The 15,368-nt window shown below is 60.0% G+C and overlaps 1 protein-coding gene across 9 annotated transcripts; it reads right to left on the bottom strand.

The window, feature by feature from the left end:
* Positions 1 to 1,933: 1,933 nt before the first annotated feature.
* MST1R (macrophage stimulating 1 receptor) lies at positions 1,934 to 14,977 on the bottom strand. Of its 9 annotated transcripts, none has more exons than XM_078077943.1 (20): positions 13,457 to 14,977; positions 10,431 to 10,619; positions 10,219 to 10,347; positions 9,896 to 10,066; positions 9,181 to 9,332; positions 8,656 to 8,821; positions 8,406 to 8,542; positions 7,822 to 7,983; positions 7,633 to 7,726; positions 7,278 to 7,490; positions 7,029 to 7,175; positions 6,787 to 6,949; positions 6,514 to 6,702; positions 6,224 to 6,439; positions 5,780 to 5,860; positions 5,444 to 5,625; positions 5,215 to 5,324; positions 4,779 to 4,944; positions 4,230 to 4,366; positions 1,934 to 2,502 (listed from the first exon to the last, which is right to left on the bottom strand). In XM_078077943.1, the coding sequence occupies exons 1-20, from the start codon at positions 14,687 to 14,689 to the stop codon at positions 2,247 to 2,249; spliced, it is 4,293 nt and encodes a 1,430-aa protein (XP_077934069.1). In that variant the 5' UTR covers positions 14,690 to 14,977; the 3' UTR covers positions 1,934 to 2,246. The 9 variants fall into 9 exon arrangements, with proteins under 9 accessions (XP_077934069.1, XP_035965417.2, XP_077934084.1 ...); XM_036109524.2 differs by having other exon boundaries at positions 6,514 to 6,615; XM_078077958.1 differs by having other exon boundaries at positions 6,514 to 6,597.
* Positions 14,978 to 15,368: the final 391 nt, after the last annotated feature.

Below are 15,368 nucleotides of genomic sequence, written 5' to 3'. Positions count from 1 at the left end.
CTCCCCCAGCCCATCTGGGGGCCTAGAACTAACCCTCCTTTTCTCTTCTCCCTGGGGACCCCTTCAAGAATTTGAAACCCTGAAGCAGTTCTAGTTCCTGACACTCCAGCTGGACTTGCGACTACTCAGGTGGCTCTGAGGATGGAGCTCAGAGCCTGGGGGCTGTAGCGCTGGGAGGAGGACGTGCAGCTCTACCATGATCCAGGGGCCCAAGCCCCTGCTTCACTGGGGCCCCCTCTGGAGAATCCTGGCCTTGGAGGCCCCTGGCTCAGAAATATGTCCGAAGTCCAATATTCTGGTTGCACAGAAAAGCTGACACCCCCTGAGCTGTCCTCTATCTCCCTTTTCTGAGAACCCTCTCCTGCTAAGCTCCCCTCCCAGGCACAGACCCCCTCTCTTATGAGCAGGCGAGCCAGTGGTCCATGAACTTCAGAGGCTCAGTGGGAAAGGAGCCTCAGTCCAGCTTCAGAGAGGCCTCTGGGCCTTCTCCTCACTCCCCACCCAAGGCTGGGAGCTCTCTTCAGATCCCCAGGATGAGGTCAGGGCAGGAGGACTGCAAGTTGGAGAAATGGAAACAGCCCTTTCTAACTAGTATGGGGACTACAGCTGTGGGGGTACTCTAGGACATTCCACTCATCTTTCTTCCAACCTCAGGGGCGACACAAAGGATTCCCCCTACATACACACACACACACACACACACACACACACACACACACACACACACGGACCAGAGGTCCCTGGCTGAGCGTGCAAGCCTACAAAACCTCCTCTAGGTCTGAGTGAGGATCAGAGGTACAGTGGTAAACAGGCAGAGTCCATCTCTACCTCTCCAGATCATAGATCCCTGATCTTTGGAACCCTGCGCTTGAGCAGAAGAGCCTCCTTTTAAGCTTTATCCACATGTCCTCGGGGTCCTTAGGCTCCCCATGGCAGGGCCTCCTTTGGCCTGAGATGACAGTGTAGGCAGCAATACGGGTAGAGAAGAGCTGGGCAGTTCCAGTCCCAAGGAAACCCCCACTCAATCTACCAGGGAGCTCTTCCTCCAAACCCAGGGTTCCATGTGTGACAGGGCAAAGAGCTGGGAACTCACAGGAGAGGGAGCTTGCTCCCCTTAGGGTGAGCTGGGGTCTCCCAACTGGCAGGATGGAGGCCACAGGGGTCCTGAGCAGGACAGAGGAATGACCACGATGCACGCCCTGGGCCCAGTCACTGGCATGCCAGCCGCCCCCTTTAGCATCCAGGGTGTGGGAGAGGAGCAGCACGAGGAGGAAACTGTTCTCGCTCTCCGGTGGCGTCTGCCCCTCTAGTGGCTGTTGCACGGTGGCCTTGACGAGTATAAATAGCCTGGGCTGTCCAGCATCTTGAAGCTGGTGCCTTGAAAGTGTGGAGCTGAGGCCTTGTTGCTGGCTCATCTCTCTCAAGGCTGCAAGGGCAAGGCTGGCAGGATTTGGGGGGGGGGGGGGACTGGTCTCCATGCCCTGATAGTGTGTGGGCGGGGGAGGGGTCTGTATACGTGTGAGGGGAGCTGCAGGTGGAGCAGGGAGCTCGGAGAAGGGCTAGAAAGGGACAGACACGGGCTGGCTACTGCACGCCTGGGTACTCAACCCACCCTTCTTGGTTCTATCAAGAAGTCCCCAGGGCCCTGTAACCTGGATCGGGGCCTTGCCCTGCCCTTCCTGTTCCCTGGAGCCTTCTTGCTGACCCTACCCGTTTCCAGCCTCAGAGTCTTTGAATGTGCTGCTCACTTTGCCCAGAGCTCTCTTCCCACACCTCCACTTCTGGCACAGTTCCCCCCTGACAGGGCCTTAGCAGAAATGTCACCTCCTAGGGAGGCTTCCCTCACCTCTATTCTCTCTCTAAAGCTGCCCTCCATTCCCTCAAAGCAGCCTGTCTCTCTTTCATAGCACTGACCACAATTTGCACTCGAATATTCGTTTGTTCATTTACTAGTTCAAGGGCCAGTGCCTGTGCGGTCACCGTTGAGTCTCCTGTGCCCAGCAGGTCGGGCACACGCCGGATACCCCATAAATACTCATTGCATCGAGGATCACCCCACTGCTCCTGCTGTGGAGTGAGGGGCCAAGGGGCCCTGCTCCCTCGGGTCGCCCCTGAAGGTTCAGGGGCAGAGACAGGACAGAGGCCAGCTTGGGCTGCCCGGGGCCTGGCAGGGCCCAGAGGCAGGTTGGGACAAACTCCCTGGCTGCTAGGCAGGGCCGGTCCCTGGGGCCTGCCTAGGGCTGGGGTCACGTGGGCTGCGGTGGCTCTGAGAGAGGCCGGGGCCGACCCATGCTCCTGTGCGCAGGCGTGGTCTGTGACTGTCCCAGGGGCTTGCTGGCCTCATCCGAGGCACCAGGGCCCAGGTTCACGTAGGCTGCAGGCAGCTGCACGTAGTGGTCCCCGAGCAGCCTGGCCACCACGTGCTCCACTTCCTCCACCAGCACCGTGAAGGTGGGTCTCACCGCCGGGTCCGAAGCCCAGCAGCGTTGCATCACGGCATACCTGTGGGGGGAGGGACATGTCAGAGCAGGGTGCATCCCCAGCTGGAGATTCCGGGCGGCCCACCCGCTGTGAATCCCCGAGGGCAGGCCACACAGGGATGAGGACAGGTGACAGGGCCTACTGCCGAGCGCTGCCCAGTCAGGGGCGGCTCTTCTCAGCCTTGTGGATTGCTGTTCCAGTCCTGTCTCCCCACCTGGCAGAGGCCCAGTTGTCCCGAAGGTTAAGAGCTTGGACTGCCGTGCCCAGTGACCTGAACAATGTGATCTTGGGCATGTTCCTTAGGCTCTCTGTGCCTCTGGATCGTGCCCTGATCACAGAGCTGTTGGGGCAGAGGGTGGGAGGACGCGGGTAAAGTGCATAGCTTAGGGCACAGTTCGTGAGCTATCACAGTTATGTCTTTTAGGAAGGAAGCCCGTGTCCAGTGAAATGGGGAGTAGAAGTCCTGAGCCTCGGACGTGGGGGGTGGCCCCAGTGGCACCGTGATTCCCAAGCAGTGTTTCTCTGGGTTTGCCTGGTGGGTCCTAATACATGCCTCTTCATCTTGGAAATGCCATCCCTGCCTTAAATGACACTAAGTGCCCTGCACACAATAATCTCCTAATTCTCAGACTCTCTGACGGTGGTACTGTCATCATCCCAACTTTACAGATGAGGAAACTGAGGCCTCGAGAGGAGAATGGACTTGGCCTGGTCTAATGGATGCTGTGGCGGTCCACCCAGATCCCAGCGGCGGCTGCCGGCTCTTACTGAAGCCCTCCCTAGGAAGTGCCCTAGGCAGAAGACAGCTGCCTTCCCCAAGCTCTCACTGTGACCAGTGACTTACTAATGTCTAGTCCCGGGACCAGGCCCCTTGATCTAAATTTTGTAATCCTCCGAAGGACAGCCTCTGCTGCATCACAGGGCACGGCAGCCCAGCTTCTCCCCCAGCCCAGTCCCGCTTCCCTGGCCCCCAGTCTACCAAGAAACCGCCGGTCCATATAGCCCCCGCTCAGAGGCTCTGTCTGGGAGCCTGACCCGGCGGGGCAGATGGGCGGTAAAGGTGATTTCCCTTACTTCAGACCAGATGCACTAGTGAAACGAATAATAAAGATCAAACCCAAGGCAGGCAGGGCCGGAGGAAGGGTTACTCACACCCTTTTGGAACACAGCCTGAGACAGGAGTCATCAACCACCTTTACCTGTGACCTGGTTCTTCCTGTCCTAACCACAAAGCCCTGGGCACGGGCGAGGCACGCGGACCGCTTCCGCAGCTGAACCCTCGCATAGACCCACCGGGCAGGCACGGGGACAACGCAGCTGCCACCGTGCCTTGGGAACAGGGAATCTGAAACTATATTCAGTAGGGAAAAATCCTGATCTGGAGATGTGGAGGGGGCTAGTGTGGGAGCTAATGGAACCTTTCCTTGAGGTTAAGTGAATGGAAAAGATGGAAAACAGGCCCCCTTGGCGGGGGTGGGGTGAGAGGAGTGCTGAGAAATCAAATCACTGGCCTCAACCCAGACTCTGAGTGGGGAGTACCGTTACCATGGCAACCATGATATCCTCCCAGCACTCAGCCCCAAATGGGGGTGGAACCGGTCCACAGATGAGGAAACTGAGGCCCAGAGAGGGGGCCCTTTCCAGGTTGACCAGAGGATCAGTCAGAGAGCCAGCCGAGAGCTTTGTCTCCTGCTCCTCCCTTGTCTCTGGGGCCCAACTCCCTCCCACCTCCACCTCCGCATACTCACAGAGAACTGGGGCAATACTCAGGCTGGGGCAGGCGCCGACCCTGGGCCAGGAATTGAGTGAGGTCGAAAGGGTCAATGTGGGGGTACGGTGGGGCGCCCCGTGTCAGCAGCTCCCATAGCAGCACACCAAACGACCACTGTGGGAAGGGGAGAGGAGACTCAACTCTTACCCCAAATTTGGGGGCAGGTGGGCCCCCCAGGTCCTCTACCTCCCAGAACCCTCCAGCTGGAAATCAATCAGAGCCCACTCCTCAATACCTCATAAGCATCTTCCCTCAGTCTCTTCTCACCACCGGACCCTGCCCAGAGTTGGGCCTGGGAAGGCCCTGTATTGTCGGCAAGGAGCCAATGAGTTCACAGCCCCCTCGTGCCCTGGCAAGAGGAGTCCAGCTTAGACCTGCTCCAGAGGTGGGCAAATGGGCTGTGTGGGGGGCTGCTCAGCCTGGGGACTCCCGGGACTCAGAGCATCAGCTGGAGCTGACTGGGCAAGGCCGAGTGCTCTCCCAGGACACTGAGGCCGTGCGGACTCTGGGACAGGTGTGGCCTCACCACGTCAGACTTGGTGGTGAATCTGTAGGTCTGCAGGCTCTCCAGCGCCATCCATTTGACAGGGAGGCGAGCGTGGTGGTGCTGCCGAACGCTGTAGTACTCCTTGTCCAGGATGTCGCGGGCCAGGCCAAAGTCAGCCACCTTGACAGTGAATGACTCGTCCAGCCTGAGGGTGGGAGGGAAATCACACTCAGGACTGGCCCCCACCAGGCCCTGAACCCATTTGTTCCAGGCCTTCACAGGGCTTCAGAGCCACAGTGTCCGATCTAAGCCTGCGCAGGGCAGACAGAGAAACAGAGGGCCGGAGAAGGGTGGACATGCCGAGGGCTGCACGGCAAGGGCTGGAGCGGGGGCCCTTCCCTGAGGTGCCTTTAGGCAGCTGCACACGCTGGGGCCCTGCCCCCCTTGCTTCACCCCAAATGCTCTGGCCCCTCACATGCAGTTCCGAGCAGCCAGGTCCCTGTGCACAAACTTCTGCTCTGCCAGGTACTCCATGCCGCGGGCTACCTGAAGGCCAAAGCTGATGAGGTCCTTCACTGTGGGATTCTGGGGGCCACAGGTGAGTCAGTAAGCAAGGGCTTAGCAACGCATCCCCAGCCACTGCCCACGTCTCCTGACCCCCTCCCCTCCTCCCCCCGCCTGCCCTGGGCCACCTGAGCACGGACCCGCTGGGGAGAGCGGATGAACTGAAGCAGGTCTCCATGGCACATGTAGGGAAGCAGCACACGGGGCAGCCCTTCCGGTGGCAGCACGATACCGATGAGAGCCAGCACGTTTCGGTGGTGCAGACCGCGCATGAGCAGCCCCTCGCGCAGGAAGGCCTCTACCTCCTGCACCTCCGTGATGCCTGCAGAGTGGCTGGAGTCAGGCTCAGACCAGGGAGACCCTCTGCCAGGGTCAGATGGGGAAATGGAGAAGAAAGGGCTCCTGCTCTGGGTCACTCAGCAAGGTGGGAGAGCACAGCAGGGCCGGGGACCCTTCCTGGCCTCTTCCCCACTTACGACTCAGCGACTTGATGGCACAGTGGATTCGATTCTGGTCCTTGTCTATGTATTCTCCATGATAGACAACTCCAAAGTGGCCTGGTGAAGGGGAGATGGTGAGGGGGCCCCAATGGCCTGGGGTGCACGCCACATGCTGTCATCGGCAACCAAACCCCAGAGCACCAACTGGCCAATCTGACATTAAAAACAAGCAGCAGCTACACGGTGACAGAGCCTGCAGCCCACCCATGCCCGCCTAATCTGCCCCAGAATCCACTGAAGACAGAACGATTTCCTATTCCACAGGTGAGCAAATGGAGGCTCAGAGAGGCTCTGTGGTATTCCCAAGGTCACAAAGCTTGGTGAGAAGGCCAGAGCGGAGTCCTGCCTAAATGTCCCTTGAGCCCATGCCATCTCAGGACTCCATCTGTGCCCCAGCCCCACCTGTCTTGGCCCCCACACCTTTGCCAATGACTCGGTCACTGTGGGTGACCACCCGCTCATGGGGGATCAGCACATCCTTGACTTCGGCCAGGAGCGCAGAGTCCAAGTCCCCAAGCTGGATGGACGCTGTCCGCAGCAGTGGGACGCAGGACCCATCCCCACTGTCTGAGGAGGACGCTTTGTGGTCCCAGGTGGTGGAATCCGGACCATCCAGACCATCGGCGTCAGGGGCTGCTGTGGAGGAGACGGAGTGAGGGCCTGTGGCGCAGAGGGTGTGGCTCTAGCTTTCAGCGCTTCCCCCATCTCACCAAGGCCATTTCTGTAGTCAGAGCCCAAGCGGAGCACAGGCAAGGGCACGGCTCCGGCCGTCCGGTCCAAGGACACCAGGTCACCTGGGTTTAGAGAAAGGACTGTGGAAAGATAGCCCTTGGTGGCCAGACTCTCCAAACTCCTAGAGGCTGCCCTGTACTCAGGGGGTGTGGGCAGACCGCCAAGGCCTGGGCAGAAAGAGGATACAGAGACTTGGAGAGGCCATGGTTTGGGGGTAACAGGCTGAGTCGGGAGGGGAGTGGAGAGCTCACCTAGCTGTTTCCTCCGCCAGTAGCTGAAGATCAGCGCAGCTGCCAACACAGCCACAAGCAGGAGCAGGGCCAGCAGGACACCGAGGAGTAGCCCCTGGGGGACCCCCTCCGGGCCCGGCCGTACCACCCTGCCCAGGATGTGACATTCATCATCCACGCAGACCTGGGGGCAGGTAGCAGCTCAGGCCCAGCCTGCAAGCCCCGGCCCACGTCTCCCGTGGAGGGCCAGCTGAGCTGCCTACCTGCAGGGGGACACCGTCCTTGTCGAGTTGCAGGGAGGGGGGCAGGGGGCAGATGACCACATCTCCCCGGAGCTCATGCTGGCAGCTCTTACCATCCACGGTCACGTTCACATCCACACAATCAGCCACCGCGCCCAGCCCAATATACTGCAGAGACAGTCATGAGGACTGGCCAGTGCCCCCATCTCCTCTGGGCAAGGCTTCAGCCCTAACCCTCCACCGTCCCTGCCCTCCAGCCCCCACGCTTACCTCAAACTTAATGGCATGCTCCTCAGGCTTCAGTGGAGCCAGGTCAATGCTGGGTGGATGTGGTGGGGGCAGGAAGCGAAAGCCTGGCAGTGTGAAGCTGGCCGCTCCATCCCCCCGGGCGCTCAGGTTCCCTGTCACCCAGCCCTGGGGGCTTCGGACCACATATTCGGGCAGGTGGCACGAGTGCTGCTCCGGGAGCCGCCCCTCACACTGCTGGGGCCCAGGCAAGAGCGGTTAGCCAGGCGTTCCATCTCCCGCCACCCCGGTCTCCTCAGCCCAGCGTGGGGTAGAGCTGGAACTCAGCCTTCCTCCCTCCTGGCTAGTGCCCATTTGGCAGCTGCCCGTGCCCGCTCACCCTGTTTTCCACTGCCCTAAGCCCATCATGGAATGACAGCACTAGGTGCCACGCCGAAGTCAGATGCTGGCCACGGATGGTGACGTGGGAGCCACTGTGGAGCAGAGCAGTGTGGTGGGCTTGGGGTGCTCTCTCGGGCTGGCTCCCTCATTCCTAGGAGACCAGAGCGGGCAAGGGGGTGGCACTTACATGTAGCCACAGTTGGGGCTGATGCCCAGCACAACAGGGTCTTCCAGGTAGCGGAAGTTCCAGGAGCCAGGCACCACAGCGCCCCCCACCTGCAGGTGAATGGGAACGCTGGCCGTAGCCGCCCCAGGGGGCGTGGTGCATAAAAGCTGCCCCTCGATGACCCTGCAGAACGGGGTGGGGGATTGGGCTCAGGATCACCCTCTGTGATGGCCAGACCTACCTTCTCCAAGGGTCGGCCAATCCCTCCCAGTTCCTCTGTTGGTCATCCCAACCTGCCCATACTCGGTGGGTCTGTTTGAAGATGGGGCCATTAAGTCTTCCAAGAAGGCGGGGCGGGAACACGTTCCCCACAGGCTTGGTTGGAGCTAATAAACTCTGTGATGGGCTGTCTCACCATCCCCAGACCGCCTCTGGGCTGGAGGGGGCAACAGAGCCTTCTTCCTGGACCTGCTCCCTACACTGACCATGTGACTGAGCTCTCCTCTCTCTGCCCTGGCAGGATCCAAGTCCCACGTGGTAAGGGCTCCCCGGGGGCGGGGGGGGGTGCCCTGTAGCCTCCCCTCCCCTGGCCTGTTGGCACTTACCGTTCCAGTGGGCACTCAGTCCCATTGACCAGCACAGCCTGGCTGGTGCCTAGAGACAGGCCCTTGCCTTCAAGGGTGAGGCGGGTGCCCCCTGCCCGTGGGCCAAAGAGGGGTTTTACTGCTGTCAGCACCGGCTCCTAAGAGGGTATGGAGGTGGCTTAGCTTGGCATAAGAGGCCTTCCACTCCAAGCCCCTCACTGCCCATATTGCCCAGCTGGCCAAGGGCACAGACAAGGCAAGGTGGCCTCACCATGAAAGAGAAGCCTGGTAGCATGGAGGTGCCATCTATCCGGAAGTGCTTGCCTGGGGGCATGTTGGTCACGGTGAGGCTGATATTGGCTGGTCCAGCTGGCTGCATGCCCGAGGGCTCCACCTCACACTCAAGCTCCTCTATAAGGTTTTTCCGGGGCACTGGTCTAGGGCACCAGGGGAATCCAAGGTCAGTCAGGGGTCACACAGGCTTGGCTGCATGCCTGCCACATATCAGGTCTCCTCTGAGGCCAAAGACGGCATCTCTTCACTCCCCTTCCTCCAGGGTAGGCAGGATCTGGTGAGGCAGGGACTAACCTTGCCCAGTTCCACGACTCCACAGATGGGTAGGGCATACACAGGCTCAAGAAGGGACAGAGATGTCTCCTCAGACACCAAGCAGCCAGAACCACTGCAGCTTGCCTCCTACCTCCTTGCCCCCAGCAAGCAGAAGACAGGGTCTCAGAGGGAAGGAGCTGCTTGGTCACCCCTGTCAGGGATAGAAAGGGCAGAGACCAGATTATACCTGAGGTTTGAACTGTCCAATCGGCAGGGACTTTGGCCCACGGTGACTTGATGGGTGCCCTCACGCACCAGATCAGCAGGGTTCAGGTAGAAGTTGGAGCCGCACAGGGTCAACCTTGTGCTGCCCCTTCGGGGTCCACTCTGCGGGTAGAACTGAAGAGGGGGAGAGAGCCTGAGTCCCTTGTGTGGGTCAGGGCTCTCAGCTGTCTGCTTTCCCCAGAGTTTTTGGTCATGCCCCTTGCTTGCCCTCCCTCCAGTCCCCTAGGTCACTCCCTAGTCCTCACTCAGGCACTTTTCTGCCTCCAAGTCTCTGCGTGTGCCATCCTCTCTGCCAAGAATACCCTTCTTGGCGATACTGAGGACATTCCGGGCCTGAGGATCATGGTTAAGACATGCTGACCCCCCGCCTGGGTGACTCAGTTGGTTAAGTGTCAGACTCCTGATTTTGGCTCAGGTCATGATCTCAAGGTTGTGGGATCAAGCCCCACGTTGGGCTCCAGCCTCAGCAGGGAGTCTGCTTAAGATTCTCTCCCTCTCCCCCTCCCCCGCTCACGTGTACATATGCACTCGCGCTCTCTCTTAAATAAATAAATCTTTAAAAAAAAAAAAAGAAACTAAAAGAAATAGTATTAAAAAAATTTTAAAAAGACATGCTGAGTCCCACCCCAGGCCCAGCTTGTCCCACCCTTACCTGTGCCCTGCCAAGCAAGCCATACCTCAGTAAGCTCAGGTGGGCAATGATCCTGTTGCCAGGAGCCAGGACACTCCTTCTGCCGGCCACACATGTCTCCACACCAGCCACAGCCCATGAAACGCTGTGCCCGCAGACAACTCCCACAGGTGAGGAAGTGGCGGCAGCCAGGACCCTGGATAGGTACCTGGAAGACCTTGGAGCGGCAGACAGGTGGCTCAGGGGTGCTGGGAGGGGGGACCAGACCCCATAGACGCCCTGGTTATTGTAGGTCAGGGTGGCGGGATTGGATGGAGGGGCTATGCTCCCACAGTCCTGGCCCCAGGCCTGACCCCAGTCCCACCTTACCTGGTCCCCAGAGGCAAAGAACAGGTGGTCTCCAAGGCGACTGACATCCCGTTGCGTGGGCTGCCCATTGCTGCCCAGTGAGAAATTGGACACATACAGCAAGTAGTTGAGAGATCTGGCCAGTTCCACCTGGGACAGGTCAGCTGTGAGCAAAATGGAAATGGGGATGGGGACCCAGGGACAGGGAGCCATGGAGATGGTGGGAGTCCTACCTGTAGGATGCGCCCATCGGCTGTGCCCATGTGGGCCACTGTGACATTGTCGAGGCGTGTCACGTGCAGTGCAGTGACCTGCACTGGTCCTAGCAGCCCGTTGAAGAGGTCCACACGTGATAGGCTGCCGCTGACCAGCAGAGGGAAGTGATGGCAGCTGGTGTTGTGGCTGGGGGCCTCCAGGCCAGGCTGGGGAGGGCCAGGGAAGGGGTCAAGGCTCATCACCTCTGTCAGTGACCACAGCAGCCCAAACCCCCTTCCCTTACCTAGCGTAGCTAGATAAGGCCCCACGCCTGCCACTTACCTGCCCCCTTCCACCTATGGGTCTCTCAGAGGCAGTAAGGCCAGGAAAGAAGGCCCAGGCTGGAAGACCGGCTTCTCCTATGCCGTGCTCTGACCTGCCATGTTCATTCTGATAATGACTTAGAGTCTTACAGGCCCAACCCCATTCTGTCCTCACAACCGCCCTATAAAGTGGGTGCTCTCACCACTCCCATTTTGCAGATAGGGAAATGGGCTCAGAGTGTATTTGGTCACTTGTCCGGGGTCTTATAGCCTCTCAGGAGAGGAGCCAGTAAGAAGTCCGAGCTCTTGACCAGCCCTCTTCCGCCCCCTGCCGGTTATGCCCTGCACTTCAGCCTGGGCTTCCGTTTCCTCTCCAGTGTAAGGTGGCTAAACTCCGAAGGTAATTGAGCCAGCATGGGATTGGTAACATGGTCCTTCTCCCTGAGATTCCAAAGATCTCCCTGCACCTCCAGCTGCTACCTGGATCCCCTTCAGGGTACAAAAGGGGAAAACCGAGGCCTGAAGGCTAGGCTCCAGGGATTGTGAGACACCTCTCCTCTGCTCTTAACGGGAAGGTGTTTGAGGGGCTGCACTCAAGGCTCCAAGGCAGGACTGTGGAAGCTTCTGAGAAATCAGATCAGGGTAAAAATGCAAGGTTTCGGAGGTGAGTGCAAAGCGCAGGCAGGGCTAGTAGCCCTAGCTGCTTGGGACCTTCCCTTGCTAGCCCTGAGGCTCCCATCAAACCAAGTATGCTTAACCTAGTGCTCAGACCTCGGTGCTGATCAGGAGCCCTGGGGGTGCAGAGCTGGGTGCAGAAACTCTACACACTCTTCGTCTGTAGCCTGGGTGGGTGGGAACTGGGACTCTGTCCTCACCTGAGGCGGTGAAAGGGGCCTGGCCTTCGCCGGAAGCCATCCAGGTGTTTTCAGCATGACTCAGGGACAGGTGAGACTGAGGGGTGGAAAAGAGGCCCTACTCCAGTCAGGGCCACACCCCTGTCTGCTTGCCCCTGGGTTCCAGGGCCTTAGCTCTGGGTTTCCAGGCTTGTCTATGAGCCCATGGCTCCTGAAAACATGACTCAAGTGTCCAGGGCCCCACAGAGGAGGGTGACTGCTCCAGACTTAAACCCTACCTGAACCCACAGAGGGCAGGTGCCAGATAAGAGCCCCACAGGCTTCCTGAGGCCAGCCACAATCAGCACCCAGTGGGTGTAGCCCTGGAGACTATGTGCCCCGTCACCGGGCAAACACAGTATAGGCTGGTTCACACACCTCCCAGGGGCCTGGCCAGCTTGTGAGCCATCTTGAGATCAGTCCTCCTAGAACCTGGCACTGCCAACTCATGCTGGCTGTCTTCTGACCTACTGACCACCAGCCAAGTCAGGGAGAGGTTCTGACTCCCCAAGGGAAAGCGAGGAGGGCAGGCGGGGCTGCCCAGGCCCAGACGAGGGCCCTCCACCCCTAGGGTCTCTGCAACCCAGAGAGACTCAGCTGAGGGAGTGAGGCTGGAAATCGCCCACTCCTCGCTGTCTGTAAGTTCTCCTCCCACGTCTGAGGCATCAATAAGAGCTAGAAAGGAATCAGCGGGGAATGTCACAGAAGGGCCAGGGCCACAGGGCAACCAAAGACTCTGAGAGCAGTGCCTGTGAGTCAGCTCACTGAAAGACCACTCCTCTAAGGCTGTTCACCCCGTTGCCCTGGTTTAATCTCTTATAAGCTAGGGTAGGACTGTTTCAATGGCTCTAAAGGGTCGGTTTGGGTTTTATCCTCAGCATCTTTTAACGAATGTCCTGTTTGTCTCTCCTCCAGCTCCCTGACACCATGGCTGGAGAGAACCTGGGTAGGGCCTGCTGGAAAGAGCATGGGCTGGGAGACCTCCTGCCTGGGGTGAGAAGGGAAACCGGAGCAGGGCCCCGACTATAGTGGAAGAAAGCCTGGGACTCCTTAGTGGTGAACCAATTCCAACTACCCCTTCCTAAGGCTTTACTCATTCCCAGATGTTTACAGTTGCTTGCACAAGACTGGGGTGAGCCTCCTGGAATTTACAAGAGCCAAGCCGCCTCCACCATGTCCTACGTCCTCCCCATAGAGAACTCCCATAGAGAACAATCGGGGACGAGTGTTTCAGTGAAGCCCAAGCCATGGAGGCTCTTGGACAAGCCCCCAAACTTCCAAGGCCCAGAAGGCTCCCTGAATTGGGGGTGGGGGCTTTCTCTGACAACTCCTGCCCACCCTCTTTGGAGAGCAGAACAAAACAAGTGCTTCCAAAGGGAAAACAGAACTGTGTTGGTGAGTAGCTGTATCTGTGTGACTCTGTTAGCATCTGCCGTGTGGGGGGCTGTTTCTCTGTGTATGTGCCTGAGGGAATGTGTGGTGGGCCGGTAGGAGGGGATCCCATCCTTCTACCCGGAGTTTGGCAGTGTGTCTGCAAGAGACAGTTGTGATGCAAGCTGGTTCTCACACAATCTGGGAAACTACCTAAAAAATCGGAGGCTATGGTAACTGAGAGGGTGAAAGAGCAAAATGGAGGAGCAATAGGGGCTAGCCTGGCTGGGAGGTGAACCTCCAGGGTAGCCTGGGCTTGGCTGATCCCCGCACCCCGGCACCACTCCACCCCGCTGCCCCAGTGCTAAGGAACTGGGTGGAAGAGAAAACTTCTCCCCTCCTCCCCTTTCCCCTCTCAGCCCCTCTCACTGGATTCAGCCACCTGCTCCCAGGTGAGGGTCCCTTCTTTCTGCTCACCGGGTTGGGGCAAAAACTGGGCGACTGGAAGAAGTTGAGGCCTCGCTGCAGGCCGTGGAGGACAGGAGACTCACAGCAGTTCTTCACACCCTGCTCGATGAGAGTGTCCACCAGGTCGATGGGAAAGGCACAGACGACAGAGTTGGGACTCACACCGGGGCTGCTGTCTCTCTGAGCCGTGAAGACTCCAAATAGAACTTCCTGGCCCTCGGTGATGCTCAGCTCCGTGGCCAACCGGCTGCCCACGGGAGCGGTGTGGGCGGCTCTCAGCACCGGGTAGGGCTGTCCTCCCTCAGAGGCCCTGCGGCGCCGGCGTTTGGGCGCGAATCGGCAGTCGAGGACCAGCTCACGGTAGTCGCCCAGGTCGGACTCAGCAGCGCTGAGCCGTGCCAGGCGCGTGTGCAAGGCGCCCGGGGCGGCTGTCTCGCTGACCCGCTGCACGGTCAGGAAATAGACAAAGTCCCCGGCGCGGAAGCTGTACACGTACTCGATAGGGTAGGAAGCCAGATGCTGGGGCAGCACCGACAGTGCTGCAAAGCCGGGTGCGAATCCTGAGGCATCGGCCTTGAGGCGCCGGATGGACACTGAGCGGGGGCTGAAGCTCGCGGCCACCGACTCGTCCAGTGAGGATGCCGCGTAGAAGTAGGAGGCATGGCCCTGCTCAACCACGGTCACGACGGTGCCCAGAGGGCTGGCCACACAGTCAGGGCACTCCTCAGGTTGGTTGTGGTGGGCGGAGAAGAGGCAGACTGGCCGTGCCAGGTGCAAGGCTGTCCCTCCGGGCTCAAGCTCGTGCAGGAAGCAGCGGCCATGCAGGCTCGAGCCGCAGCTGACCAGGGCGGGCAGCGCGGGCTCCAGTACCAGCACCTGTGCATCTGTGTCTTCCTGTGGGCCGTGGGGGCCCGGGCCACAGGCTGCACATGTCTGGCAGCCAGGGTCCCCAACAGGGCCCGTGGCCAGGCTCTCTACTGGCTGCAGGCCAGGCCCAAGCACGTACAGGCGATTGCGTGTAGCCACGAACACGGCACTCCCGTCCTCGCCGCCCTCGTAGGTCGTTATGGCCTGCACCGGAGCTCCGGCCAAGAAGCTGGGCACCTCGTACTCCACGTCAAAATCGCGCAAGGCGGCGAAGGAGGTGTGCGGGCACTGCCAGGACCCTCTGGCCAGCAGCGGCGGCAGCAGCAGCAGCAGCAGGAACAGTGAGGGCTGAGACGGCAGCGGGAGAAGCTCCATCCAGGCCCAGCTGGGCCCCGCAGGGACTCCTGCAGGCCCGGGCCTGGCTGGGAGCAGACTCGAGGGAAGTCGAGGCTGGGACCCGCGTCCAGAGCCCGTCCTGAGAGCCCTCCGGCAGCTGAGCCCCTCCCGGGGCTACCGTGACGCCCAGCGCCCTCCCGTGCCCTCGGGTCTGAGCACCTGGCACCAGGTGGACACACAGACACCGCCAAGGAACAGAGAGGCCGCCTCACCTGCCGCCCCAGCTGCCGCCCCAGCTGCCGCTCAAAGCCTCAGCTCAGAGCAAAGTCGGCCCGAGGGCGCTGGGCGGGGCGGGCGGGGCGGGCGGGGCCAGGGTGTAGGGGCGGAGCTGTAGGCGGGGCCTGTCGAAGGCCTGGACTAACCAGCCCCTCCGCCCACCCGACTCTCCAGGCCCTCGCAGGCCTGTCACCTACACTTCTTGGGCGCGTTTTTCTCCGTGGCGTGTGGGTGGGTGTGCGTGGAGTGGCCCGGAGAGAGGTAAGGAGGCCTGAGCCGTCCCTCACGACCCCCCAAGCCCGACTAGGCTGAAGTGAGGAGGGAAGGGGGCCCAGCACCAGTGAGGGTTTGAGGACCACCTGGCTTATTTCTTCCCTTGTCACCAGTATACAGCAACACACTCAGACGCTGGCTCCCGAACAGGGCCTGGGGACCCCTGAGA

Source organism: Halichoerus grypus, chromosome 1, assembly GCF_964656455.1.
Source record: "Halichoerus grypus chromosome 1, mHalGry1.hap1.1, whole genome shotgun sequence".
Classification (NCBI taxonomy): Eukaryota; Metazoa; Chordata; class Mammalia; order Carnivora; family Phocidae; genus Halichoerus; species Halichoerus grypus.
Note: the sequence above shows the minus strand (reverse complement) of the source record. Positions and strands in the feature narration are given on the sequence as shown.

Bases quoted from the DNA above. Each gene is read 5' to 3' on its own strand.
- MST1R (XM_078077935.1), bottom strand. From the start codon at position 14,689: ATGGAGCTTCTCCCGCTGCCGTCTCAGCCCTCACTGTTCCTGCTGCTG. The intron at 6,440-6,513 runs GTGAGATGGGGG...TCTCCTCCACAG, and splicing joins TGACTACAGAAATGGCCTTG to CAGCCCCTGACGCCGATGGT. The intron at 5,861-6,223 runs GTGTGGGGGCCA...CCCCTTCACCAG, and splicing joins TGACCGAGTCATTGGCAAAG to GCCACTTTGGAGTTGTCTAT.